Genomic DNA, 13,367 nt, shown 5'->3' with positions numbered 1-13,367 from the left:
TTAACTGGGTGTCAGGGTTAACTTGGGCTCCCGGGTGACTCTGATGCACAGCCAGGGTGAGGCCGCCATGCTTGGTGGCACGCTGGCCAGATGGATGAATGGGCTCAGCTTGTGTTGGTTGGTTCACCTGCTTCATGCAGACACTCAAGGCGCAGCGGAGCCTCTGACACGCGCTCAGAATCCTTGGTGTTTTCTGCCGGAAGGAAATGAGGCACGGGCTTTGGGGTCACCGGCTCAAGCTAGCTAGGTTGAGAGTCAGTTGACCTCTTGAGTTTCCTTGTTTGAAAGAATGTCCATCTCAGCGGCTTGTCGTGAGAATTAATGGGATTACAAATGTAAGGGCCTAGCACAGAGCACTGGTGCCTCATAGACCCTTGTAACTTACATGTCAAGATGTCCCATGAAGAGTTTACTTAGAGATGCTAAGACCCACTTGGATGCTGTAAAAATCCTCAGATTTAAGCTCATTGAAGGGTACACGATGCCCTCGTGTGGTCCAAACTAGATTTGGCTGGGAAAAGGAGCGTCTTTAACGTAAGTTAAAAAAAGTATGCATTTCTTTTAACTGTACAACCACATATTTTGAGGTTTGGGCTATTCTAGTAATATTGCCGTGGCTGCTTACAAGCAGCTTCTGATGAGTAGAGTTCAGCATCAACTCTCAGAGGATGTCAGCCAGGACAGTAATGTCTCATTTTAAAAATCACAAGGAAAAGTGGTGGGGAATTGTAGTGTTGCCACGTATAATAAAGAAGGGAAAGAGACAAGCCCAGGCTAGAGGACTGTGAATTAAATAGCAGAACATGCCACATAGGACAATCTGACATGGTTCTACCCGGCGGCTCTAATTTGAGATTCTTATAAAGGCCTTGCTCTGTGGCCTTGTCCACAGGCTGCGGAGGGAGTGGCCTTGGAAGTTCTGTGCCCTTCACCAGAACCCAGAGGATTTTTGTTTTAATTTTTTTAACAAAGGAGGTATATTTAAAAGAGGCAGCCAGCCTAGGCATGAACCAAAAAACGACCATCACAAAAAATAAACACATTTCACTTCTGAAGAGTTAAGGAGATTTGAGACCGTTAGCCAGTATTTCAAGACTATGTTTTCACCACAAAATTGGGCCTCCTTTAGTGGGATTTCAGGTGGTGCATGACAGAGGGCACCTCAGCATGGTACACCCTGCCCGTCAACCGGAGGGCACATAAGGGTAGGAGGGACGGTGATGAGAATGTCTGTTATTCGTGCCTCAGCCAGGGAGGGATGTTTTTCAAACAACTTGAGCTCACTGTACATGTACAGACAGTTCAGAGTGAACCACTTAAGTATCACACCCATGCAGGACAGAGAACGGACAAAAGAAGTTTCTCCTCTGTGGCTTGGCTGATCCACCACCACACAAAACCACCCAGGAGGGTCTCAGAAGTCAGGGCATTGGAATCAGCTGCTCAGACCTCAAGTGGAACCCTGGGTCTGGAAATCCACATTTTAAAACTCATTCCTCATTTTAAATCTACATTTTAAACTCATTACATATTTGGTCCACAGCTTAGGGTAATGTCTAACCAGCATTTCTCAGATTTCAGAAACCAGTGAAATTACAAAAAGAATCTTCTGTTTTCATTTTTGAGTTGTCAAGCTCTTATTTTGCAAAGAGCAATGAAAAGTGATGGCCATCTCCTTCACCCTTGTTTCATCAGACATTTGACTTGGTCAGTCTACGGGCACAGTCTTGACTGCCCTGTTTGCTCGGGAAGGAGTGTATGCCATCGTGGTCCAGCATGTGGGAACCCAAGGGGCTCTGGGCAGCACGGTGTGGTGAGTGAGGGATCCAAGAGACAAGGCTTACCAGAGAAGAACATTGTCTTACATTCTTTTATTTATTGTATATATGCAGATCTGTCATATGTACAATATTTGGTTCTATCAAATAACCATACCAAGGCATTCTCTTGATAATCTTCCCCAAAATAGATTCAGGTAAAATAGATATTTGTGCACTTCAAGGACTATCAAAACTTGAGACTTCATTATTGATTCCAGTTTTGAGGCCATACACACAATTCAAAATACACATAAACTGGGGTAAGGCGATAAGAGTGGCTAAAGAAACCACGGGATTCAGAACAATTACCCTGTGTATTTTGCTTGCATCAGAGCCACAAGGTGAACAGCAAATGTTGTGCGTATCTCACAGCTCTCTTGTTGTAGTGCGAGGGACTTCTGAACGATGCGGAGACTGCACAGCGGTGGGCAGACAGCCGGCGTGGCCTGCTGGAGGGTTCGCCAAGGGCTCACTGCCTCTCTGCCTCGCCTTTCTTGGGTTCTTGTTTCAGCTTGTAATCAGCCAGGGCGGCCTTGATCGCATCTTCAGCCAGCACTGGAAGTAAGGGAAGGAAAGGGAGCCTAAGTTTCTAGAATCTCCATAGTCTCAGGAATAGAATCTGTAAGAGCTGGAGGGCAGCGGTGCTGGGAAGGGTTTCACAGGGTCGCCTAGCTGGAGTGCAGGGGTAAGGAACAAGCCGGAAAGCCAGCCGCTGTTTCCTGAGCAGGATTCCTCCTGCGGGGTGGCTGTGGAGACAGACTGGGGGTAAACACCTGGGATTCTAGGTTAGTTCCTTAGCTTCTTGGAAGCCATTTTCTCTTCTGTAAAACTGGGACCATGTGTGAGGACTTACAGAAAGTGTCTGACACATAGTAGGGATACAACTAATGTTAGTTCTCATCTGCCCACATGGAAGTCTGGAAGTAACCCAGGAGAGCTGGTTAAGCTAGCCGGCATAATTTAGGTCATGCCAGTTTGTTGACGGGACAGCGTCTGCAACATCACTCTCCAGTGATCCCAAGTTTGGAAACTTTTATTTAGGAGTGGATATGAAAAGTGAGGCTCTGAGGGAAAAGGAAAATTGAGAGAGCTAGAATGACAGCAGAAAGCAAGCAAACAGCAGAACGCCTTAGCTAACGGGTTCAGTCCCCAAGAAGGCCTAATGAGAGGCTGGGGCTTTCCTGAAGCCGTGTGAAAACGTTTACAAGCTGTGGCCTTTATTTATGGGTACTTGAATTCCAGCCCAAGTGGAAAGAACTCGGGTCTTAGCAGACTTCCTGAAGACTGTGTCAGTGCGTCCCCGTCCCAGCCCCCAGTTCTTCTCCAGTGAGTCTTATCCTGGCAAGTGTCCTGGCTCTCTGCTGAGTTTTAACTAATTTGGTCAGTAAACCTCCATCAGTAAGTTAAGGCTGCTGTTTCTCATTTCTTCTTTTCCCAAGGAGGTTGAGAGAGGATGGAAAAAGCTTTAGATTTAAGACAGAGACTGAACTAGAAAGCCGAGTGTCAGTCTTATAGGACCTGAGCTTCCTCTCAGGACGGCGGAGAGGGGAATGTTGCACAACTGGTTTAGTCATTCTATATACACAGATGCGGACCCTGACAGTGACAGCATCTGGGCAGGAAGTGATGAAACACACAGTCAACGGGATTATGGCGAAAGCTGAGTTTTCTCCTCAACTGATCTAGCTTGACTGCAGTGGGGTGGGAACATCACAGATTTTGGAATCAGGATTGGAATTTAGATCCTGGCTCTCCCACTTAGGAGCCATGTGACTGGGGTGCTGTACCCTGAGTCCGTTTCCTCCTGTGTAAGAGGGAGAGGTAATGACACCTTCTGTGGCCTGGAGGCCGTTTCTGAGGTTTAGAAATGATGCCATGAAGTGCTCAGCAGGACGCCTGGCATGCAGCACCTCCTGTTAACCTCTCCTGGGGACAGCTGAGATACCATGGGGCTCTAACCCTCTGATGGTTATAAAGACGGACTCCATGAGCTTAACGCTGGAGGGTTATAAAGATGGATGCCATGACCAAAAAGGACTTGTCATCACTGTGTCACAAAAGCAATTTGATGCCATTATAAAATTACCCCCCACTGTCGAAGCTCGCCGGCATTCTGGAGAGCAGAGACTTACTGGAGCAGTGCAGTTTCACAGGAGGGAGGCAGAGCTCCTTGGCGATATCTGTGTTTTTGATGGTCAAGGCTTCCTCCACCTAAGAGGCATAAAGGAAAGACGAGCAGCTTCAGCGATGCTCTACCTTGAGGTACAGACAATAAGAAAGGAAGGCCAAAGAGGCCCTGGGACAGGGTGGTGGGGGATGGTTTCCATTTAATATCCCCAAACAAAGGACCGAGGACCTTCTCAGGATCCCCGTGTGTGTCAGGGCTGCAGCTGGGATTCTCAGATACGAAGACTACACACCTGCATTGCTTGGCTGGGTGAGCAAGGCCAGCAAAGACACCTCTATAAGCCCGAGCAGAACCCGTGAGGAGTCGCTCAGGGATCTGCCTGAGCCAGCAACATGCGTCTTTTTTTTAAAAGAGGCAGTGACTTCCCATGCTGGTTTTGTGAATATCAGCTTCTCTGATGTCCTTATACCAAACGTTTAGAATAAATCCCTTCAACTAGAAGAGCTGCATGGCATCAGGGAAGTGGGAGAGGTGGTACTCCAGCACTGTGGCGGGGGCACAGACAGGTCCTGGGATGAGAGCTCTCCTTAGGCTCCTCCTCTGCCTAAAGGAGAATCTGTGCCCTCTACACAGACTGAAAAGGATGCCTGGGGTTTGGTTGAGAGCCCGAGGGCAAAACATGAGGCAGGCAGTTCCTTGCCCAAGTGGAAGAGAGCCCCACTGCCTTAAGGAAAGCCAGGTTTCCCCATCTGCACCCTGTTTCCCAATTCCACTAAATCCACTAAATTATGCTTCAAGCTCTGGAAACTCAGATGGGAGGATCTCAAGGTCAAAGAAAGGCCCTCTTCCCCCAGTGTCTGATGACGACTCGCAGCGCCCTAAGGGCCAGGTCCTGGGAGCACAGGGGCCTTGTTCCCTCATCTCCCCTCTCCCTGAGGATAATGCTTGACAAACCCCTGCAGAGCCCCCTCCTGCCAGAACAGGATAGGTCCGTGCTCCTATCGGAACAGGATAGGAGCCTGCCAGCCAGAGGGCCCTGAGCCTCAGGAAGCAGGTAGCTCGAGGCCTGGCACACCGCTCTGCTGTGGAGCGGCCCAGCGCCCCAAGCCATGACTCAGCTTCCTGAACTTGGAGCCCTGGGGCCGAAGAGACGAGGACCCTGCAGTCTGGCTTTCCTGAGAGGTTTTAATAACAACCGGACTTTAGGAAGTCTAGCTCTTTGCTGGGTTTGGGACCTTCTACCTTTGCAGCTGCTGGGGAGAGGCTCTGGCAGAGAAAAGGATGGAAAGGATGTTCCAACCTTTCTTATCTCCCCACTCAGAGGGCTGCCAATCAGCCACTGGGATCACTGTTCTGATTTATTTGCTCACTTTGCCCCCACCCTCACTGTGTTTTTCATTCTCCAATCCTCTTTAGCACAGGCTACTTGTTATTTCATGAATCCTTGTGAGCCATCTGCAATCCTTCCTGAAACATCATGGAAAGAAATAAACAAGAAAACAAACCACTAAACAATACCCTCCCTGGACTTAGACTTCTAGGAAGTTATAACAACATCAGCAACCTTGGAGAAAGCCAAAGATTTCTTTTCAGTTCTATTTTGTTAGAGGGAGACATGAGGATCTTTTTTCTATCTAATTAAAAACAAAACACCACCAAAATCCCCAAACAAACAAAAATGACCACCACCAACAAAAACCCCAAAAAACTAAAAAGCACTTAACAAAATTATCCATAATTCCCAACACAGAGAAGAATTTAATCACAATCTGGGTAGGAGAAATTAAAAAAAAATTCTTAGAATGATATTTTGAAAAAATCATAGTTACTTTTTTTCACTCACTAGACCCTTCCCTTAACTGAGAGCCAGGTTTGTGGGGAATTCGATTTACTTGCCATCCAATTGGCAAGCAACCTTACCGTCTTCCCTTTTACCCATTCGGTGGCTAATGAGCTGGAGGCAATGGCAGAACCACAGCCAAATGTTTTAAACCTGGCGTCCACGATCTTCCCCTTTTCATCCACTTGAATCTAGACAAGAGACAGGAGTTAGGCAGTGATTCCTGGGATGCCCTGTGGAACCTGGCCCTCACCGAGGTTCACCGGGGCTCTCCCCAAGAGCTGTGGGGAGCTTCCACACTAAGTTTTGGCGCTAATTACCGCGCTTGCTTTGTTTCAAAGAGCTCAGTGAGGAAAAGTTAAACGTGGGAACAACTATACAGAATTATACAGGCTTAGCTGGTAAAGATGAGCTGAAAAATATGCCCCCTCCCTAGTTTTTTTTGCAATGCTAGCCTGCTTTTTGGCTATGAAGTTCTGCTCACAGCTGCTGGGTCAGTCTGCCTCTTTAAGCACTGGGACGGTCTGCACTAAAGGTCTCTGGTCATTGCTTTTTTCTTGGCACCAAGTTACTTTTAGTGGTTCCCTCCTGCCTTGTTTCTGTTTTCCAAGATAAGCATGAAAACCTCTGGCAAGGTGCCCACCCACCATGATGAAGTAGATTGTGCATAAAGCTACGGTTTCCCCAAAGTGCCAATCACTACCTTCAGGTTGTTGCCAATTTGGGGGAGGTTTGATTTATTACATTTCTTGTCTCACTGAGGGTGGCTAGCTGAACGGTTGTGGTTTTCCTTCGATCAGTAAAATTCACAAAACCTTTACTTCGCTGAAGCTGGAATTTAAGCTGATCCAGTGACTAGAAAAGGGAGATCAGTTTACTATATCAGAAAGGGTCAGCACAGTCTACTAGCAGGGGGACTAGCATTCAGTCCTTGCTCTGACAATTTATAACACTGACTCACCCCATCTCACAGGAATCAAGATGGAGTCTGCACGAAATGCTGTGTGCGCCATGCTTTGTAAACAGTGAAGCTCTGTGTAAGCAAGCAAAGGCGTCACTGTTATTCACATTCAAGATCAAAACCGGTCCTACCTGTAGTTTCATTACATCACCACACGCTGGAGCCCCCACCAATCCAGTTCCCACATTTTTAGATGTCTTGTCAAGGGACCCCACGTTTCTAGGATTTTCATAATGATCAACAACCTGAAACGAAAGGTTGAGAGCAATCATGACTCTTTTTTGGTACTGGTCTCCCCGACTTGACAGTAAGCTCCCGGAAGTCGGCAGGCTGAACCTGGCAGGCGATCACTAAATCCCAAATTTCACCCTGGTAGGAAGGCTTACACCTCTGTCAATGACAACCATTTGTGACCCAAAGTCTTTCTGTATCTCCTCTCCAACTACCTTCAGAGATTTGAGATACGAGAGAAAAACCAGCCAAATCATGTCTTAATTCCACAGGGTTTTTAACCACAAATAATTACTTGACCTTTAACCACCTACGTCACCAGATTTGGGCTCAAACAGTATTTTTGTTATTTCCAAATAAAATCCATTTTTAAAGGTTAATGATTACTATTCAAAAATTCTAAAAATAAGTACGGGTCAGAAATGTAAGGCTTTCCCAGAGCCTCAAGGAGACTGTTACAGAAGGAACAATGCTGTGGACCCTGTGCATTTGTGTATGATGATAACATCAGGCCTGTTTCTGTCCCTGAAAGCCCCCCGGTGCAGCAGCGCCCCCTGGTGGCTGAAAGGCTGCTAGCTCGAACTCATTCAGCGTGAAATGTCAACAAAACACACCCCCGGGAGGGGGAGGAGGGAAGTCCCTGGCATCGTGAAGCCAGAACCGAATAAATCTCTCTTCACACTGGCACACAGGCTTTAATAGCCTTGGGTCCGTTTACCAGTTAGCTCTAAGTATCCCGATCTTCCAGTCTCCTTTCCCCCACCTCTCCGACCACGGACTTGGACTCCAAGCCCAAGGACCTACAAGGTCATGTCCAATCTGGACTTTCTGCCCCATGTTGATGTACGGCATTCTTCGGTTAGTTTCCGGAGTCAAAGAATCTCACGTCTAGGGGACTTTACGCCCCCAGAAGGCAAGGGCTGTAAACGATGCGCCTATTCCTCTCCCCCTCCCCCCACGAAAAAACCAAAACATACATAAAAACATTATGACTGCTGGTTACGTGTCTGACTCCGCTCAGAGGCTCCTTCCTACCACAGTAACAGTTGCGGCACCATAAACGGTCCCCGTGTGCTAGGCATCACGCTGAGGACTCCACGAGCATCACCTCGCGTAGATCTAGAAGTGCTAAGACCCCCATTTTACAAATGGGGAAACGGGCTCGGCGAGGGGCAGTGACTTGCCCAAGGTCACTGGGCCCGGGCAGTGGCCTGGCTGGAGCCGGTGTGCGTGTCTGGCCCCGGATGCGGCTGGCAGGTCCCAACAGGCCCCCGACTGTTGGGAAGTTAAAGGCCGGGACGCGCGACCCCGCGGCGGGCGGCGGGCGGCGGCGGCTCCACGAACCGCAGCCGGTGCTTGCTTCAGGCGGGTTAGCGTTCCTGCGCAGCGAGGGGCAGGGTCGAGCGAGGGGGCGGCCCCTCCGTCCGGGGCCGGGGCGCCGCCCCTTCCCCCGCCGTAGCAGGGGCTCCCCGGCCGCGCAGAGCCCCGCGGCCACTCCTCCCTGGGCTGGGCCTCCGCCGGCACGCCCGGGGTCCCTCGGCGGTCGTCGCACTCCCGATCCCCGGCCGGCGCGGGCCCCGCGCGCCCCCTCGCCCGCGCCTACCTTCTTGTGATAGAGCCGGGCCGGAGCTGACAGCTCCCGGGCGGGCAGGCGCGGGCTCCGCAGCAGCAAGGCCGACGCCGCCCGCCTCAGACGGCCCGCTCCAGCCGCCGCCATCTTGCGGGCTTGCGCCTGCGCAGGCCGAGCGCGAGACCGAGGGGTGGGGTGCGCCCGCGAGTCGGCTCCCAGCTCGGAGCGCGCTTCCTCCTACGTCACCGCGACGTCGCGCCTGCGCCCTCTCGCTCTGTGCACGTGTCCGCGCTTGGGCCCCGCCCCTCAGGGCGGGCGGGGCTCGGAGCTGGGAGCTGTGGGGTCGCAGGCGGGTTTGTTCTCGGCGCTGGGCTCTGTATCTGCTAGGATCTCAGCCTCCTGGAGTGCGGGACCTACGTTCGCGTTCACAAAGCCCACCGCCGGAATACGGCGCAGAGGATCACCTAGTCCACCTTTCTTCACTCTGTTTTGCAGCTTAGGAAGTTGAGGTTCAGAGCGACTTAGTAGCTTGTCTGAGGTTGCCCAGAGTTAGACTCAGTCGGGATTCAAACTCGAACAATCCTGTTAGAATCCCGGTTCTGCTTCTTCCTGGCTGTGTGACTGTAGGCAAATGACATCAGCTTTCTAAGCCTTAATCTTCTCTTTTGTACTAAGTCAAGGCCAATTTTTTTCATCCATTGAGCAGATATGTGTTCAGTACCTATCATATGTCAAGGCGCTATACTAATAGGCTTTGGGGATCCAACGGAAAGACATAGTCCCTGCTCCATTAAGCTTGCTAACGAAGGAGGAAGGCAATAAATGAACACGCCAATACTTTCCTACCTCAAAAATGGGAAGCTTAATTAGGAAGGAAACGAACACCATGCCCTGATTAACAGAAAAATGCGTATATTTATGTCCGCGTCTATTTCAATATAAAGCAAACTGGCACAATTTATATGACAGTACCTGGCAGTGAAGAGTTTCTGAATAAATGTTTAGTCATGTAATTTATTAATATTGGTTTGCAGAATACGGTCTTAGAAAACGAGAAATCTCGCACATGTTATTTAACGCCTGCTAGGCACCAGGCATTACATAAAGGGGAGGAATCTCTTTGGGAAATGGGTTTTTCTCGTGGATGGTGCAATCGATACTTCCCAGAGGACTCCGAGTTTTCTCTGCGTTTGACGCTCAGTTGCTGGGGAGACTGAACCACGCGCCAGGTTAGACGCAAGCAAGGCGTTTATCCCAAGAATCATATTGACCTTCTCAAGATGGCGCCAAACCCTTAACCACAGTCATCACGCTCCCTCCATGACGTCCTCTAATGGCCTCCACTTCCGGTCCAAAGACCCATCTTCTGTCCGAAGTTGTGGCCGTACATATGCCATATTATTAAGCTTCTTTCTCTGAAAAGAACTTTTACGAGTATATAAAAACAATATGAGTGGCGTGTATTTAGAGATTTTTCCGTCACCCGAAGCTCACAGTTTCCCTTTGAGTGGCAAGAGTGCGGGGTTTTGATCAGGCACGCGCCGCGGGCAGCTTCTACTTCTGCGGGTCTTCGGCGGCCGCGTGAGGACCCGAGAGTCACTGGAAGCGCAAGATGGCGACCGCGGCTGCAACATCGGCTTCGGAACCGGAGGCTGAGCCCAACGCTGGGCCCAAGGCCGAGGGAGAGGAGGAGGAGGTGAAGGCGGCTAGGACGCGGAGGAAGGTGTTATCGCGGGCTGTGGCCGCTGCGACGTGCAAGACCATGGGGCCAGGGTGGGACCAGCAGGAGGAGGGCATGAGCGAGAGCGATGGAGACGAGGAGTACGCCATGGCTTCCTCGGCCGAGAGCTCCCCCGGGGAGTACGAGTGGGAGTACGACGAAGAGGAGGAGAAGAACCAGCTGGAGATCGAGCGGCTGGAGGAGCAGGTGCGCCCGGGGGTGGGCGGCGGGCTCCTTCCCTCGCGTCCCCGGGCCCCGGCCCGCCTCCGTGGTCCTGAGCGGGAATAAAGACGCCGAGGCCGCAGAACCGCTATCGTCAGCGCAGCTCCTGTCGTTGGAGCGCTTCCCGCTGGCCCCGTGCTTTGCAAGCGGTATCCCACTGAACCCTCGCAAGGACCCCGCGAAGGAAGGGGCGTATTCCCCGTTTTACGGGAGGAAACAGGCTCCTCGTGGAGAGAATTCTCAGGCTCAAGATCACACTTCCTGCAAGTGGCGAGTCTGGTCTTGAACTTTGAACCGACTCCAGCACTCCCACTCTTCACCACACCGTTAGGCTATGCCCAGCAGTAGAAATAAAATTCGCTTCGTAAGAGAGGGTTATTTTTCTGTAGGAATGATGATAATGCTGAAATGTGGCGTGGCAGAAAATGTTGACCGTGACGACGATCATAGAAATAGAAGGGTGGGGATTTCAGCGTCTGGAGGCGAAGGCCCCAGTTCTAGCTCTTCCACGCCTGTATGTGCTTGGGCACGTTGCTTAGCTTCTCTGAGCCTTGGCTTCCTCATCTGTAAATTGGGAGTAGCAATTCCTGCACCATGTAATCGACATAACGGTAATATAATTCAGTGGGGGGCACCTAGTAGTGACGTGACTTCTAATCTGTGACTTTATGAGATACAGGTGGTGGATCTCCTGTGTAATCCAGGATCCCAGCAGGAAATAGGTGGTGCATTCAAATTAGGATAATTTGAGAAAAGGTCAATAAAGGGACTACTGTGTTTGTAAAGGTGGGGGCGGGGACATCAGGAATGAAGGTTAGCACTTAAGAACTAATAACAGCAGGACCTTGTGTCCACTTTTAGGCCTGAAGGAGTGAGGGGAGTGACTGGTTTTCTGAATAGTTGGGTGGGAGGGCACCTGAGAGGAGCTAAGACTTTTGGGCAAGGGGTGCGGCCCCAGTTTCCTATCAGAGATTGAGGTGGGGGAAGAAATACCCTCACCTCCCTGTCTTCCTCTCCAGACATCTGCTGGTGCCTCCTACTGGGCAAACTCTGCTGGAAGCAAGAGAGCCAGGAAGCCCATTGATATGGTCCACACGGTGGGGGTGGGGGTGACGGGGGCACAGGACAGCGTGGAGGGGGTGGAGTGGATTTGGAGGGGCAAACAGAAGAGATCTAGCACATTCTCAATTTACAGATGAGGAAACAGAGGCTCAGAACAAATGATGAAATGATTTGCTTAAGGTCACTCATAAGGGGATTTGAACTTTCAGGGTTGTCTGTGGACCAGATGCCACCCTGGATGTGAAATCACTTAGTGATGTGAAGTTCCTCACTTAAGCTTGCTGGGTGTGAGTTTCCTTATAATGTCCTCTCTGACTGTGATATATTTGTCAAGTTATGGAGTCGTGATATCATCCATTGGTATAGCTTGTCCCACTCGTCGTCACATCTGATTGTCACGGGAACCAGTTGGGGTAGGCAGGTGGTTACCACTTCTACTTCTTTTAAAGAAGTTTGCTGATGATCGTTCAGTCTTTTGCTCGTTCAGCAAATACAGTGTGATATGGAGTGCCAGACTGGCGTGTCCCTGTCAGTATGGTGCACGTCTGTTCTTCAGACTTGGAGTCTTGGGCCTTTCAGTGAGCCATTAGCTCACTTGGACCTTACTATTCTGTGAGGTAGAGGAAATAGGATAACCTGTTTTAGTGGGAAGGGGAGGCTTGGAAGCAGAGAAGTCCTTAATGAGGGTACCCAGCTTACTAGGAAGGAGGATGGGTCAGAGCAGAGGTCTCCTGGTGCTCTGCAGTTGCCTGCCCTGCCTCAGGCCACTGAGGCTGGGCTGGAGCTCTGAAGGTGACCACACAGGAGGGGACCTGGCCAGTGATGGTGAATTGAAGAGCCTCTGGCCTTATTCTCTTTGTCCTGGTTCTAGAAATGGACTTTTCCAATTTTTCCAAACCTCCCTTCGATCTCACAGCTTCTAGTTCCTGCTGTAGTTGCTTTTATGGCTGAGCATAATGATGAATAACTTACAGATAGGTCTGTGAGAAATTCGGCCTTGCTATATTTGAGAATTCCGGTTCTCACCCCTAGGTGTGTTTTATGAAAGCTTGAAAATAGCGTGGTGTCTGTCCGTGTAACAAAAGCAGCGATTTCCCGTTATTTGCGTTTGGTCCTGAGATGAAAAGTGGCCCCTCGGGCAGATTCGTTAGTGCACCAGGGAGCAGTGCAGAGCATGGCTTTGCAGCCGGATGTGAGCTCAAGGCCTCTGCTCAGTAGTGGAAAGACTTCGTGCACAGTATTTCAGCTCTGTGGGTCTGCGGGGTCCCAGGTGGGAAAATGAGGGTTATAGTAGCCCCTCCCTTACAGGGCTGTTGTGCAGCGTCAGTGACACGATGCGCATTACGCTCCTGGCACAGTTTGGCACGTGGGTGCTATGCCAGGGCCTGTGTGACACAGACCTGCTCTGTTCTCCTGTCCCCGCCTTTCCCTGATCGCAGCAGCTGGGTCCTTTCCATCAGGCCCATCTGTTACCTCTCCACCCTAATTGCAGGGAGTTAGGAAGTCAGCAGGTCACTTCGTGCATTGGCCAAGCCCCCTCTTGCTGTAAAGCATCCTTAGTCATTAATGATGTTCTGAGTCTGGAATAGACCAGCATATGCACTCGTTTGTCAGTGCCGAGTGAACTCTGGAGATGTCTCTTACTGCATTTCAGTGTGCATTTAATATACATACTTTCAGAGCACCTCTCCACATACAGTATCTTCATTTTTGGGCCTAAAAGTCAGAAATTTAGACCAAAAGCCACCTCTTTTTTTTTTTTTTTAAAGTCTCTCATTTTTTTTTTTTTTTTTGTGAGGAAGATCAGCCCTGA

General features: G+C 50.2%; 2 protein-coding genes across 4 annotated transcripts in view; one reads left to right on the top strand and one right to left on the bottom strand.

The window, feature by feature from the left end:
* Nucleotides 1-1,856: 1,856 nt before the first annotated feature.
* Nucleotides 1,857-8,742, bottom strand: ISCU (iron-sulfur cluster assembly enzyme). The gene is made up of 5 exons (XM_004429864.2): nt 8,584-8,742; nt 6,881-6,994; nt 5,869-5,979; nt 3,953-4,031; nt 1,857-2,375 (listed from the first exon to the last, which is right to left on the bottom strand). Exons 1-5 carry the CDS (start codon nt 8,695-8,697, stop codon nt 2,290-2,292), a joined length of 504 nt encoding a protein of 167 aa, XP_004429921.1. The 5' UTR covers nt 8,698-8,742; the 3' UTR covers nt 1,857-2,289.
* Nucleotides 8,743-10,145: 1,403 nt separating this feature from the next.
* SART3 (spliceosome associated factor 3, U4/U6 recycling protein) overlaps nt 10,146-13,367 on the top strand; it is a 35,215-nt gene continuing 31,993 nt past the window's right edge. Inside the window, exon 1 of one of the 3 annotated variants that reach the window (XM_087424042.1) lies at nt 10,146-10,477. In XM_087424042.1, the coding sequence (XP_087280168.1) occupies nt 10,163-10,477 (315 nt within the window). In that variant the 5' untranslated portion in view covers nt 10,146-10,162. The remainder of the gene's footprint in view (nt 10,478-13,367) is intronic. The other 2 variants (XM_004429862.3, XM_004429861.3) reach the window with 2 other exon arrangements.

This window comes from Ceratotherium simum, chromosome 35, assembly GCF_057802395.1.
Source record: "Ceratotherium simum simum isolate JZ-2026a chromosome 35, ASM5780239v1, whole genome shotgun sequence".
In the NCBI taxonomy this organism is placed as follows: Eukaryota; Metazoa; Chordata; class Mammalia; order Perissodactyla; family Rhinocerotidae; genus Ceratotherium; species Ceratotherium simum.
Note: the sequence above shows the minus strand (reverse complement) of the source record. Positions and strands in the feature narration are given on the sequence as shown.

Bases quoted from the DNA above. Each gene is read 5' to 3' on its own strand.
- ISCU (XM_004429864.2), bottom strand. From the start codon at position 8,697: ATGGCGGCGGCTGGAGCGGGCCGTCTGAGGCGGGCGGCGTCGGCCTTG. The intron at 5,980-6,880 runs GTAGGACCGGTT...TCTCTTGTCTAG, and splicing joins GTGATGTAATGAAACTACAG to ATTCAAGTGGATGAAAAGGG. The intron at 2,376-3,952 runs GTAAGTCTCTGC...CCTTACTTCCAG, and splicing joins TGTGAAACTGCACTGCTCCA to TGCTGGCTGAAGATGCGATC.